Source organism: Pogona vitticeps, chromosome 2, assembly GCF_051106095.1.
Source record: "Pogona vitticeps strain Pit_001003342236 chromosome 2, PviZW2.1, whole genome shotgun sequence".
NCBI lineage: Eukaryota > Metazoa > Chordata > Lepidosauria > Squamata > Agamidae > Pogona > Pogona vitticeps.
In genome coordinates, this window is record NC_135784.1 from 34,594,468 (window position 1) to 34,609,297 (window position 14,830).

Below are 14,830 nucleotides of genomic sequence, written 5' to 3' on the forward strand. Positions count from 1 at the left end.
CTGAAAATAATAATAACAACAAAAGTCCAAAGTGTGGCATTTCCTCTCAGCTGAGTTGCTCCTTTTTGCCAGCAGATCCTGAGATCCTGTTAAGGATGTGTAAGGGGATTTTTTTCATATTTGTTTTGTTTTTCGTTCTTATGGTGTTTGTTTTTTATTTTGTTTTAGAGGAAAGGGAGTCCATCTTTCAGATTCTTGGATTTCAGATTTCCCCTTTCTATTTCTGCTATTCCAAAAGCCTTTAAAAATTCCAGAGAGGTAGAGTCAAGGCAACAGAGAATCAATCTGCTCCAAAAGCATGCAACAGTCCATGAGGAAGAAATGCCATTTTAAAAAATGCACCAAAATATATACACATTTAACAAAATAAATATTGTATAAATTAAGCAAACAACCATTTTAAAAAATCAACCAGAGAAGCATGCTGCTGACACCATCACCCTACACACTAGGGGAAAAAATACTAAAAAACACAAGTCCGTCATCTAAAAACCAAGAAAAACAAGCAAACAAATGAAAGTATTAGATTTCTCCTTCTCTTCCCCACCACCACTTGATGCCTTTCTCTTGTCACCTCTTCTTTGACTCCAGGAGGCAGGCCAGGCCAAGGCAAGAAAAATAATCCAAGAAGCAAAAGGGCCAAAAAAAGTTGGGAAGATAAAAAGTAATAGTACAGTGGTGCCTCGCTTAGCGACGTTAATCCGTGCAGCAAAAATCGCTGCTAAGCGATTTCGTTGCTAAGCGATATTAAAAAGCCCATAGAAACGCATTAAAACCTGTTTAATGCATTCCTATGGGCTAAAAACTGACCTTAAAGCGAAGATCCTCCATACAGCAGCCATTTTCGCTGCCTCTTAAGCGAGGAATCCGTGTGAAAACACAGCGGGTGGCCATTTTGTTTACCCGGCGGCCATTTTGGAACCACCGATCAGCTGTTTAAAAAATCATCGTTTTGCAATGATCGGTAAGTGAAACAGGGAACCGATCATCGCAAAGCAAAAAAAAACAAACCCATAGGAAACATCACAAAGTGATCGCTTTTGTGATCGCAAATAGTTTGTCACTATGCGGTTTCGTCGCTAAACGGAGCGCCCGTTAAGCGAGGTACCACTATAATTCCATGGAGGCATGCTGGAACAGGGAGCCTACTTAAACAACAAAAGTAATCCAAAGGAATGGGGGTGGGGAGTGGGATCCTCCCAAAAATCAAGAAAAAAGTAAACAATTCAAGCCTGTGAAGAAGACAAGAAAGGAGGAGCTAAGGAACTTCTCACTGGATTCTAGGCTCAGACTAAACATTCTTCCTCCTCCCGGATGCTCTGACTGGCTGCTAACAATTCTTGTTGGTCGTATTACTATGTCTTTGCAAAAGCCCTTGTGATGCTATTGGATGAAAAATGTATTAAGTTACTGTTAGGGTGAAATAAAGATTTGTCATGCAGAGTGAAAGAAAACTTAAATGAAGCCTGAAAATATGGAAGAACACAAAACATTCCTGTTTCCTTCTTTCTTTAACATGCAGCTCGTGTTTTAGAGGCTTGCTTTCAGTACTCAGTGAAAGAACATGAAAAAGAGCCTCTTTTACACACACACACAAACCTTTTTTGTCAGAACATGAAAACCCCATCCTTACCTGCTACCCCCTTGCCAGGGCCCCAATGTGACTTTCACACTGTTGTCTACACACACACACACACACACACACACACACACACACACACACACACACACACACACACACACACACACACACACACACACACACACACACACACACACACACACACACACACACACACACACACACACACACACACACACACACACACACACACACACACACACACACACACACACACCTGGCACATTGATAATGGCTGCTCCCAGTTCTGTGCTGTGCATATGACTGAAATTAGGAATGCAAAAACATCCCAAAATAAAAGTGGAAGTGGGCAATTGCTAGTATTGAAGGAGTGGGTAGATCAAATGGAACTGATGAAGCCTTAACAGGCAAAGAAAAAAATTCAGTGCTTTGGAAACAAAGATGAAGAAAGTAGAGGAATTTCTCCAGGGTGTTTTATATGTCACTGCAGGTTAAACCGCAGAAGCCTCTGCGCTGCAAGGTCGGAAGACCTGCAGTCATAAGATTGAATCCACGCGACGGAGTAAGCTCCTGTCGCTTGTCCCAGCTCCCGCCAACCTAGCAGTTTGAAAGCATGCAGATGCAAGTAGATAAATAGGTACCACCACGGTGGGAAGGTAAAACGGCGTTCCGTGTCTAGTCGTGCTGGCCACGTGACCACGGAAACTCTCTTTGGACAAACTCTGGCTCTGCGGCTTGGAGACGGGAATGAGCACCACCCTTTAGAGTCGGACATGACTGGACAAATTGTCAAGGGGAACCATTACCTTTTATTACTAGTCACCTTCACATATCCCTCTCTCTTCCCATTCAGTACTTCCTTGGCTGGAGGAGGTGGCTTTAAAAGCACCCAATGCTGGAAAACTGATGTTCTCAATTATTTGATGGGTCTCCACGAAAAAAAAAGTCTTCTTTCTGAAAAGTAACCCACCATGTGGAGGAATGGAGCTAGAGGTGTTAGACCTGCCCATAGTGACACATGCCTTAGGTACATCCCATTTGGATTTTTGTAACACAATCCATGTGGACCTGCAGACGTCAGCAGATCCAAAATGCCACAGCCAGACTGTTAACTGGGGCTGGTTATAGGGATCACATTCCCCCCGCCACCACTCCTGTTACAACAACTCCATTGACCACTATTTCATTTCTGAGCATGATTCAAAGTGCTGGTTTTGAGTTATAAAGCTTTTAAATGATTTGGATTCCAACTACATAAAGACCCCATTTCCCTTTACGAGATTGCCCAAGTTTTAAAATCACCCTCACAGATATATTTGGTGAGGACATGGAGGGGTGGGAGGGCGCTTTTTCTATTGCTGCTCCCAAGCGGTGAAAATCCCACCCACGAGTGATGGAGTAGGAGGGCAGGCTGCCCTTCTACAGGCAGGCAAAGACTCTTCTGGCTTTTTCTCATTGACCAGCTGCCTAAGTTTTGGACTGCTGTTTTTAAAAATCCCTCTTCCTCTTTCAGTCTTTATATTGTTGGTGCTTATTATTGTAAGCCATCTTGGGTCCTTTGGAGGAGAAAGGGAGGGAATGAATGAATGAATATTATCCAGACATTTCTTCATTCTATTACCATAAATAATAGAAACAGCATAAAGAAACGTCTGGATAAATGACATTGCAATTCCAGGAGATGCCAAAGTTGAAGATAAAGAATTGGAAAAACTAACAAAATACAGAGACCTGCCAATTGAAATATCTCGCTTGTAGGTGAAACATGCCAATGTCAAGAAATTTCACAGCTGCAGATTTCAGAAAATAATGTCATCAGAAACAATGTTGTTGGAGCTACAAAAAAACAACAACATACGTACATGCTATGTCGATATTCAAGGCCAGTAGTATCTCTTATATAGTACCAGTCAGTGTTTTTATAATTTTTGACTATGCCTGATGTTTTTCTTCTTCTATTACTACTACTACTGCTACAAATTTATATTTATATTAAGTTTTCCCACGAAGCTGAGGGGGAAAATTGACATAGAAACATGGTGCAGTGAGGAGAGGAGAGGGTCTCAAACAAGCACTGAGTCCCCACACCTAAATCTTAGAAAGAGCTTGTTTGGACTGAAAGTAATGAAAAACGGAAGAAAAAAAAATGAATGTGAAGAGGCAGGCGAACAGCTGCCCTTCCAGAGCCTTTTATTTTAAGCCCCTGCTTCCCACTGTTTCAAGATTAGAGTGGTCTAGCTCTGCTCAGCAGGAGACAGACGGGGGCGTGGATCTTCCCCTCAATGGCCGACACGGGAGGGAACTCTTGCCTGAAGGAGGCCTCTCCACAGGGGGCCCCTCCACATCTAATTAAGCCCGAGCTGCTAGAAACGAAGGGCATGTTGTGAATGAAGGGCCCACCCCCTGGCTCTTTCTGAATCAGACAACTGCCTCTTGCATTTCTGCTGGTGACTAGCTGGGCACCACACCTGGCTGTGAATTTTTGAACTCTCTGTTTGCTTATTATATTTCTCCATCTGGTGGCAGTGCCACTATTCCGTTTGCATCACTCCCATCTCTGTAGTACCCAGCCTGATTAAGATCAAAGCAAAGCAGAAGGTTAACTTATGCTTGTGATTGTTTAAATTTTTTAAGTTGTCTTAACAAAAGTATCGCCCACCCTCGTCCTCAAACACAGTGTTCAACGTCTACAGCTCTGCTTGAGAATCAGTAACAGTATGGTCCCCACTGACCTCCTGCAAAGCTCCCCTTCCTGTTTTTTGTCTCCAGATTCCAAGGCTTCGTGACCAGCAAAGTCCGGGGACAGATGGGTGAGGGAGTTAATTCACTGTATTTATTATCCAAAAAATATTTTTGCACTGCTTTTCAAGGCAAGACCATGATGAAGGGCACAGGGTGGCTTGGGGCTGTACTGAAGACCTGATGCCACCAACCGTCTTAGAACAGCCTGATCCCAGTGCTGGAAACCCAGGGTCAGAAGGAGACTGGACTAGAGGGCAGGGGGCTGGTGGAGGTAACTCAGCCCCCCTGGTGAGCCGGCAGAATGGTGTATGACTGGCACCCTCCCTTTTCTTGTACCCTCTTCCTCTACTCCAGGAGTTTGGAGTTTATGGAAACTTATGTCCAAAGAGGGACTCCCTACCACTTCCTGTGGAACACACACAGTGCCACAATTCTTCCTTCCTTCCTTCCTTCCTTCCTTCCTTCCTTCCTTCCTTCCTTCCTTCCTTTCTATTATAATTCTTATACCACTTGTGCACCCCCCCCCCAAGTGACCCCTATGAGAAAATAGGCTGGGAAAAGGCTGTTTGTTATGTTGCAGTAAAACCTTTCTCACATTTTTGTTTTAGTTTCAACTGGAAACCAAAATTCTTAGAAGTCTCTAATCTTAAGGTACTATATCAGATTGCATATTTATTGAAAGCAACTTGCTGTGTCACGGACTTCAAAATGTGAGAATCCTGGTTGAAACCTGGGATGAGAGAGCCTTGAGTTGTTTAAATACACACTGATAAATCAGCATCTTTTTCTTTTGAATTCTTTCGTAATGCAATAATTTGCTAGGCAAACAAGGATAAAGAACACCTTTTCTTTCAGTTTGACTGTAAAACAAAAGGTAGCACTTGTATCCAAAGTCATGCTATTATGTGTCATAAAATCCACTCGTTTTATATTCTCCCTGTCAGGCAGCATGTATTATTTACCTTTTCCCTCCATTTTCAGTGTACAGAGAAGCATTTTACTGCTTTTATCCCATTCATCTTACAACATTCCTGTGAGAATTTGAGATTTTTCCACCCCAATGCAGCTTAAAGGGGCCACATGGTTCAGAAGGATTTGAAACTAGATCTCTGGAACATAAAATGCCAGACACACTGAATTACTACCCAGATCACAATTTGACAAGACTCCTCAGTTGTCAAGGCAGAGTCAGGCTCATAACAAACATCCTTAAAAGTGTCATTCTCTACTTTATCCTTCACAACCTGGGACCCTCCAGATGTGTTAGAGTACAATTCTCATCAGCTGGCATTCATGCAGTTGTTATTTGCCATCAAGTCAGAACGGATCTATCGCAACTCTAATATGATTTTCAAGGTAAGTGAGGTGTTTAAGGAGTAGTTTTATGAGTTCCACCACCACCCGCAGTCAGTTCCAATGGCAAAGTCAGGGGATCCAACCTAGGATATTGAGTCCTAGTCCATTATTCTATTCATTCCATCACACTGGGAGCCAACACAGAGAGTGCCGGGTTGGAGGAATTCATTCAAATTAGTGATTAGCCACTGTAAGCTACTTGAGCATGTATTGTTGCAGTTTTACGTACAACCTCACATGCTGTCTGTGGTTTGAGTAACTGGGACAGAATTTTCTGGTCTTGTCTATCTATCCAGCACTAACCAATTGTTCCTTCCAGCTTTTGAAATTCAAAGAGAACCTTACCTTTCTACTGAGTGTTCTGTTCGTCTCTTTTGTTAGTTGGTGGCAGTTGTTTGTCGCTGTTGATCTGTTTGTTTGGTTATGGTGTGCAATAAAGAAATCGTTGTACACAACCCTGTAATTTCTTTTTTTTAAAAACTTTTTATTTTTAACAAGGGGTGACAAAAAGGAAAAAAGGGAATTGAGGTTAAGAGGGAAGAGGAGAAACAATAACATACTAACATCCATTCTATACATATTGCCATATCAGATACTCTTTATACTATTTTCTGCCTTCCAGATTTAAGTTCTCATTTCAATGTATGCTCTATTACAATAACAAATCAACTTTTTGCTTTTTCACAATTTGATTACCCTCCTGCTTTCATCTTATGATTTAATTTTAGTTTAATTCTATGTTACTCCAACACTATCTGATAATTGCAGCCATTTATACAATACATCCCATCATTCAGTTTCCTTTTGAATTGAACAGTCTTTCAGCCCATCTGACAGAATATCCATTTTTGTCACTTCCCATATTTTCACAATAAGATTCTCTTGTTTCAGCATCTCTGCTTTCTTGAGATTTTTAACATAATTCTTTTTAATTCTGGAAGCTGCATTGGTTACTGGATAACTCTCTATCCCATCTATATTACCTGGTGTCATGCCCAATAAAGACGGTTCTAAAGTTTGTGCAGCTTCATTTAAGTTTTGTTTGGCATCTAATGTCCCATCTTTCATCACTTTCATCAGATCTTCTATTTTGCTAAGACCTTCATTCACTTGCTGAAACCCTGTTATTGTCTGCGTTACCAGACTACGCCAGGGGGCGTAATGGTGAAGTGAACTGCTCAGAGATGAAACCAAACAGACACTGTTGTAGTGTTAATAGTATTATTTACAATAAAGTCCATATATACAGGGGTAAATACAGCTTCTCTTGGTCTTTATACAGTCCTGGTCATTCACAGTAGTTCTTCAGTTAGCAATGGTAAATTACAGTTTCAGTAACCAAAGATTGTTACCAATGTAAATAGTCCAGCATCCACGAAGTCTTCTCCTTTCACCACGGAGACAGTCTTCCTCCAGGATCTTCTCCTTGCAATATGGCAAGTCTTCATCCAACGATGCAGTAAATACAGCTCTCAGCAATACAATCACCAGCAACACAACAACCACCCAAACTATCCAACTCCCAAACTACCCAACAGTTTGTCTCTGCAAGCTTGGCTAGTTTTATTCTTGGTTTCTCCAATCAAATTGGTTGTCACACAGCTGCCTCAATTAACCCAGCTGTGCTCCTCTTGTTACATGTTGCTTCACTAAATCTGATCCTGTAACAACTTATACACTGAATTGCAATGAACAATTCCACAGGTTGACTTTGAGACCTGTCAGTGGCGCTGTGGGTTAAATCACAGAAGCCTCTGTGCTGCAGGGTCAGAAGACCAGCAGTTGCAAGATCGAATCCACGTGACAGGGTGAGCTCCCGTCGCTTGTCCCAGCTCCTGCCAACCTAGCAGTTTGAAAGCATGTAAAAATGCAAGTAGATAAATAGGTACCACCTCGGTGGGAAGGTAACGGCGTTTTGTTTCTAGTTGTACTGGCCACGTGACCACGGAAAACTGTCTTCGGACAAACGCTGGCTCTATAGCTTGGAAATGGGGATGAGCACCGCACCCTAGAGTTGGACATGACTGGACTAAATGTCAAGGGAACCTTTACCTGATGTCAGGTAAATGCACATAATGATGCAGCCAGCTCTTTCTGTAGACATATGCAAAAGTAAATCCCATTAAATTCAACAGTGTCTCCTCGAGTGAATGTGCATGAGGACTGCAGCCACAAATCATGGACAAATATATGCAGAAGTTCAATATGATTTACTCTTAGATAATTATGCACTGTATTGCAGCCATTATTATTATTATTATTATTATTATTATTATTATTATTATTATTATTATTATTATTATTATTATTATTATTATTATTATTATTATTATTATTATTATTATTATCCTTATCCTTATCCTTATCCTTATCCTTATCCTTATTATTATTATTATTATTATTATTATTATTATTATTATTATTATTATTATTATTATTATTATTATTATTACACGCAGCCAAATGTTATGCATGTTGTCTTGGAAGTTGAATTAATTATTCCCCAGTCTTAGTTCCCATCTTCACATTGCCCTGTGTTACAAGGAACTAGCTGTGATCTCTGCCATTCATCAAGCAGGTGGAAAGCAGGAGTGCCATGGTGACACCCAAACAGAAAGTTTAAAGAACCCAGATACCACAGTCCTGCAGCTCAAGTCCTGAACTCAGAATCCACAAGGTTAGTCATAGACCCAGTACACCAATAAGGAGGTGTTCTGGTGGAGAGGAAGGGAGAACAATGGATGCAAGAGAAGACGCTGGCCCCGAGAGCTTTAGGAGAGAATAAATGGAGTAGCATTCAAGTTCAATCCAGGCTTTTCTGTTTTGTTCTAGCAAGCCATGATAGCGCAATCATGGGTCCTTTGTCCAGGGCAAGTCAAAGATTTCCATATGTGGATTGACTCCACAGGGCCCAAGAGTTGGAGACTGCAAAGAAGAATCCCGGAGAAAGTGACTCCAGGTAGACCTTTGCCTGACTATCAACAGTACCTTCACAGGTAAGAAGTTCCTTTTTCCCTTGGGTCAAGGGATGGGGCAATGAATCCCTGAACCTCACATGAAGGGGAGGAGCCTTGTGGTGCAGTGGCTAAACTGCAGCACTGCGGTCAAGACTCTGCTCACAACCAGAGTTCGATCCCAACAGGCTAAGGTAGGTGGCTGAAGACTGACTCTGCCCTCTGTCCTTTTGAGATTGGTAAACAGAGTCCTCAGCTCGCTGGTGGTGGTGAGCAATGTGTAGTCTGCATAACCCTGTTGTGAATCACCCGGAGAGTGCTTAAGGCAAGGGCTTCAAACTCAATTTACCTGGGGGCTGCTGGAGGCAGAGTCTGGGTGAGGCCGGGCTGCATCAGATTTTCTGCCAAGCGGAGCAAGAGCCAGAGGAAACCACCCAGGACTTTCCTTAGCCCAGCTGGGGCTTCAAGGAGGAGGAGGGTGTGTGTGCAAGCCCTTGTCACCCAGCCATGGCCCCCTCCAGCTCCTTCTCCACCACCACCACCACTAGCAACAGTAGGATGAAGAAGTGGAGAAGGGAGGGAGCGCCAGTAACTGCCTAGCCCGGGGGGGGGGGGGAGAACGACATAAAATTTAAAAAAACCCTCACAGAATTTGCCTTGCCAAAGGAGAAAAGCCCCCACTGGTACTCACGAAATTAAACCGAACAGGTCGCCCCCCCACAGGTGTGCACACACCCACCCACACACACCCATGGAGGTCTGGCAACCTTCTTCTGAGCCCCCCCCTCAAAAAAAGGCGCACTCAGCAGCAGCTCCTACCCCCACCACAACAGAGGAGCAAACTTTGCGAGGTGAGCCCAAGGAGCCTCCAGAGCCGAGGCGGCTGAAACAGGATGAAGAGGAGGAGGAGGAGAAGGAGGAGGAAGCACCGCCGGGTGCTGAGGTGGCCGCTGTCCGGGCTGATGCTGGGGGTGCTGAGAGAGAAAGAGAGTTGCTTCCCTGGAAGAGGCGGCAGCTTCTGTTGGCGGCTTGGAGGCACTCTTCGAGGACAGGCCAGGAGTGAGTTCCACTCTCAGGCATCGCTCGGTGGCAGCTCAGGGAAAGGGGCCAGCAGAGCGTCTCGCTCGCCGGCTCTCCCCCAAGACAGCACCTCTTGCACCCTCCATCCGGAACTGCAGCCTGCCAGCCGGCAGACAGGTAGACTGGCTGGCAGGCTGAGGTTCCGGACGGAGGGTGCAAGAGGCACTATCGTGGGAGACAGCCAGCGAGGCAAGGCTTTTTTTGACTCTTGACAGCAGAGGACGTGTGGGCGCTTCGGGGGGCAGGCAAGGGCCACAAGCTATCATCCGGCGGGCCGCAAATGGCCCCCGGGCCGCATGTTTGAGACCCCTGGCTTAAGGCATTATGAGGCAGTATATAAGCAGCACACTTTGCTTTTTGCTTTTAGGTAGAGCACAGCAGCGCACTTTGCTTGATATATTGCCGTCTCTACAGGCTGCCAGTAGTTTTCCAGCCCCCAACTCAAGGGTGCTGATGTTAACCTTTAGATTCCCAGTATGACCAAAGTCCCACAAATCTAATGGTTATTGTGGGTTTTTCTGGCTTCTTGGCCGTGTTCTGAAGGTGGTTTTTCCTAACGTTTCGCCAGTCTCTGTGGCCGGCATCTTCAGAGGACAGCAAACTGTCAGTTTGCTGTCCTCTGAAGATGTCGGCCACAGAGACTGGCGAAATGTTAGAAAAAACCACCTTCAGAACACGGCCAAGAAGCCCGAAAAACCCACAACAACCATTAGATCCCAGCCATGAAAGCCTTCGCGAATACATCCCACAAATCTCTCCTTAAACCCGACTATCCATCAATTTCAATTTGGAAATGGGGACAGTTTTCTGTACGGTTGCTGGTGCAGGCCTAATATTTTTTTGCTGCCTGGGGCACAAACAAAATGGACTGGCAGAGCAATTCGGATGAATTTATGTCCTCCACCACATCAGAGGTCTAGGCCAGTTTAGGACTGGTCCCATTTAGGACAGGGGCATTCAATTCTCCTTTCTTCAAAACGCAGAACAGGGGAATGGTTGAGGAAGAATAATAGAATCATAGAATAATGGAGTTGGAAAGGGACCATGAGGTTATCTAGTCCAATCTCTTGCTCAATGCAGAAATCCAAATCAAAGTATATCTCACAGACGGCTAGTATATTTATTTGTGGATAAACCGGCAATCCAAAGACTTGATGCATCTGACAGGAGAATAAATATCTCCCATGTGAACAGAAGGATCACTCAAGGGAGAGATAAAATAGATGCATGGAAAATAAAAACCTTTCCAGTGTGAACCAGGCCATTCCAAGTTCTCCTTTCTCTCGAATGCCTCCCATTTTGGAGACACTTGGGTAATTGGTTCCATTGTCGTGCTGCCCTAACAGTTAGTAAGTTTTTCCTGATACAGTATTCAATTGAAATCTGGATTCCTGTAATTTCAGACCATTATTATGTGTCCTGCGCTCTGGAATGATTGAGAACCAGGCTCCTTTCTGAACCACTGAATGTCTTACCCAGATCTTGCCCCTTCTCTCTATGACAACCTTTCGAATATTTGAAAAGTGCTCTCATATCTCCCCTCGGTCTTCTTTTCTCAAGGTTAAATGTTCCCAGTTCTTTCTGTCTTTCCTCACAGGGCTTGGTTTCCTTTATTTAAAATAGTCCATGTATAGAAATTTAATTACCTCTAAAATTGTTGTTGTTTAGTCATTTGGTCATGTCCGACTCGTCATGACCCCATGGACCAGAGCACGCCAGGCCCTCCTGTCTTCCACTGCCTCACAGAGTTTGGTCAAATCCATGTTGGTCGCTTAGATGACACTGCCCATCCATCTCGCCCTCTGTCGTCCCCTTCTCCTCTTGCCTTCACACTTTCCCAACATCAAGGTCTTTTCCAGCGAGTCTTCTTTTCTCATGAGATGGCCAAAGTATAGTTAACTCTAAAGCAGGTGTTTAAAAAAAACAACAATGGGAAAATGCTAACAAAAATTTAATAATAATAATAATAATAATAATAATAATAATAATAATAATAATAATAATAATAATAATAATAATAATAATAATAATAATAATAATAATAATAATAATAATAATAATAATAATATTATTATTATTATTATTATTATTATTATTATTAAGTTTCCAAGGAACTTGGAAAAGGATATTGTTAGTGAGGGAACAACACCTCCCATAAATCCCGTCATGTGGATTGAATGTCTAATTGTGGCTACCAGGAAAGTTGTCAAACGCAAAGCTGAGCTAACATTTCTTTTAAGGGTCTGACAAGATCTCATCATGATCTTTGCTTTTCTTCCTCCTTAGGCTGCTGGGCTCAGAGATGGCCTCTTATTTCTTGCATCCAGAGGCCAAGGAGCAGCCAGTGAGCCTTCGAGTGCGGCGCCTGCTGCTGGCTGGTCTAGGTAAGGCATTCTACGTGGTAGCCATTTCTTCCATCTTTCTCTCAGTCCCTGAGGATGTAGAGATGATTCTAAGCCCTCTGGATTTCAAGCAAAGCCTTATTTTCCTTTTCTCCACAGAAATGAGTGCTGAGGAGGTTTGGAGGGGCCTACACGAGGAACCCAAGCGCCAACGTGAGGTTGCAGCAGCTAAGAAGGGCCTTTCACTTTCTGAGCAGGTGGTATATGCTTTGTAAGAACTTATAGGTCCAGATATTCTTGTTACTATTCCAAAGAACCTGATCCATGCTAGGGAGCTTTCTCAGCCTCAATTCCAGGACTGGTGGTAGAAGGTCCCTCTTGGATCTCTCCAGGGCCACCCCTTAACATTAGGTGGCCAGCTCAGTTGATAGGCTTACGATCCCTGCCGTGAATCTCCCTCAGCTGGCCCACAGCCTTCAGTGGAGGATGCAGTTCCCTTGCCAGAGTCAGCTGTCAGTTCAGCAAACTTCTGTAAGTGGAAAGTGAGCCTAAAAGTGTGTGAGAGCAAATATGCATATGTGGCATCTTCTTATTTGCCTCAAGCAGCAAAATGTTCTGGCCAGCGGTAAGTCTCTCTGCCTTTGTCTCCAAGAAGTGTTGAGGCCTTCAGAGCATTTAAGTTGACACCTTATTATGCTCTATTAAAGTAAGTTCATTTCAATGAAATTGAGGGTGCAGTTAGAGATGGCTGCAAAGCCCTGATCACACTGGAAAGGGTAACTTTCATGGGAGCGATCTCCCTTCAAGCGCCCCTTTGTCTGCTGGGGAGTTGCTGCTGCTTAGTCCCAAAACGTAGAAGCCCTACGGCCAACGTTCTCTTTTAAGCAGTGTGGCCACACTGAAATTGGGCCTGCACAGTACTGGATCAGAGCCGTTCATTTGCTTTTAGTCGCGGCCAGAACTCCGTGCACACGGGATAGGGCTCCCATGCAGAAATGTTGAGGAAACGTTGCCTATAGCTGGACCAAAAAGATCGAGCATGGCCATGAATTTCTCCATGCATTGTATGATTACCAGGAAAAAGATCACCCTAGACTGGTCCACAAGCGATCGAAATGGCAATCTATTTCCCATGTGACCATAAGTTCACTTCTGTTCGGTTAGAAAATAGGTATCTGGCCATTTCGTCATAGTCAGGAGAACTTAAAACAAAACTTAGAACATTTATTTTAAAAACTTATACTTTTAGTTACAGAATTAGGATGGGATTTCAGGCCATGTCTATCACTGCCCTAGTCTATACCCCACTGCATGGCCTCGTCCTCTTAGTTGTTTCCCTGCAACATGTAATTTCAATAACAGCTTCCTTGCCATCCTTCTGAGGTGCTGCAGAGCTGGTATTTGTACCTCTCGTATTTTATTTCTTGCCTGTCTTTGTACTTCATGACTAGGGATGTGGTCCCTGAAATTAAAACAAAAAAAAATGAATCTCCCAGTTTTTGGGAAATATGAAACGGCTAGAATGGAATGATAAGCCAGGATTCTTGGAATCCTGGTTTATTGTGAACAAAGTATTGATGCCTTCCTCAAGGTACCCTGGATGGGACAACCTGCTACTACACATCGGTTGCAGCAAGTGGGTTGCTGGCGGCAACAGCTGCAGACAATGCACCACCTTGGGAAGCAACGCCAGTGTACAGCAAGCCATCTCCTGGCTACCAAGCACCTCACTGACCTCAGTGACCCCTGTGGAAACGAAGGACCAACCCGCTTCCTCCATGGCACCTTGGATAAGAAGAAGTCAGTAGTTCAGGGGCAGAGCAGGTAGGAAGGCTACTGTCAAGGGTGTCACCAGTGTGCGGCAGAGTGTGTGACTTTGTGGCGGACCTCACAACCACCACGACAACTGGCCACATTTTGGACTTATTTGCTCCTCTCTCACTCTCTAACTTTTTGTATCACCTTATCTGATGAACAGTTTGAACAACCCAAAAGCTTTTGTACCATTTTATTGTTCTGTTTTCTGCTGCCAAATCGCTTCTGACTTATGGCGACCCTATGAATTCGTGACTTGCAAAAAGTCCCATCATTTCGAGCCTTGCTGTGGCATTTTAGATGGCCCTGATGCAGGTTTATCTGCCTATATTCTTGTATTGTGCTTTTCTCATGGACCAACACGTTGGGAAAATCCAGATGTCTCTCTTCCCTTACACTGTGCACTGCTATTGCCCAAAATAAATCAGTTTCTTATGACTGAAGTCAAGAGTCTCCAGAAAGCCTTTTGGGGTTTTTGCATAGCAAAATAAATAAATAAATAGATAGATAGATAGATAGATAGATAGATAGATAGATAGATAGATAGATAGATAGATAGATAGATAGATAGATAGATAGATAGATAGATAGATAGATAGATAGATAGATAGATAGATGATCCTCATAATATTGATTTCCCCACAAATTAAGTCAGAAATGTGAGGACAAGATGAATGTTGCAATGTCTAGCCATGCAAGACAGCAAGAAAGTGTGATTTATTTATTTATTTATTGGGTTTATATCACGCACCATCTAGCAACCAGGCCATTCTGGGCAGCTAACAACAATATAAACAGCAATATTAAAACACAATAGAAAATAAAACAATACATAGCAACACAATAAATTAAAATAAGATGGCAATGAAGGTAGCAAAAGGGTGGCCAAAAAGGATGAAAAAGGATAGTGAAAGGGGGCGAGATCTTAATGATCAGGG

General features: G+C 43.3%; 1 protein-coding gene across 1 annotated transcript; it reads left to right on the forward strand.

The window, feature by feature from the left end:
• Positions 1 to 7,449: 7,449 nt before the first annotated feature.
• On the forward strand, positions 7,450 to 14,335 carry LOC144587619 (uncharacterized). Its single transcript, XM_078388794.1, has 6 exons — positions 7,450 to 7,763; positions 8,280 to 8,378; positions 8,534 to 8,697; positions 12,022 to 12,119; positions 12,237 to 12,334; positions 13,669 to 14,335. Exons 3-6 carry the CDS (start codon positions 8,540 to 8,542, stop codon positions 13,903 to 13,905), a joined length of 591 nt encoding a protein of 196 aa, XP_078244920.1. The 5' UTR covers positions 7,450 to 7,763; positions 8,280 to 8,378; positions 8,534 to 8,539; the 3' UTR covers positions 13,906 to 14,335.
• Positions 14,336 to 14,830: the final 495 nt, after the last annotated feature.

What these genes read in the sequence shown, in the direction of transcription:
- LOC144587619 (XM_078388794.1), top strand. Translation starts at nt 8,540, where the DNA reads ATGATAGCGCAATCATGGGTCCTTTGTCCAGGGCAAGTCAAAGATTTC. An exon ending in TATCAACAGTACCTTCACAG is followed by an intron (nt 8,698 to 12,021) that starts GTAAGAAGTTCC and finishes CTTCCTCCTTAG; the next exon opens with GCTGCTGGGCTCAGAGATGG. An exon ending in CCTGCTGCTGGCTGGTCTAG is followed by an intron (nt 12,120 to 12,236) that starts GTAAGGCATTCT and finishes TTTTCTCCACAG; the next exon opens with AAATGAGTGCTGAGGAGGTT.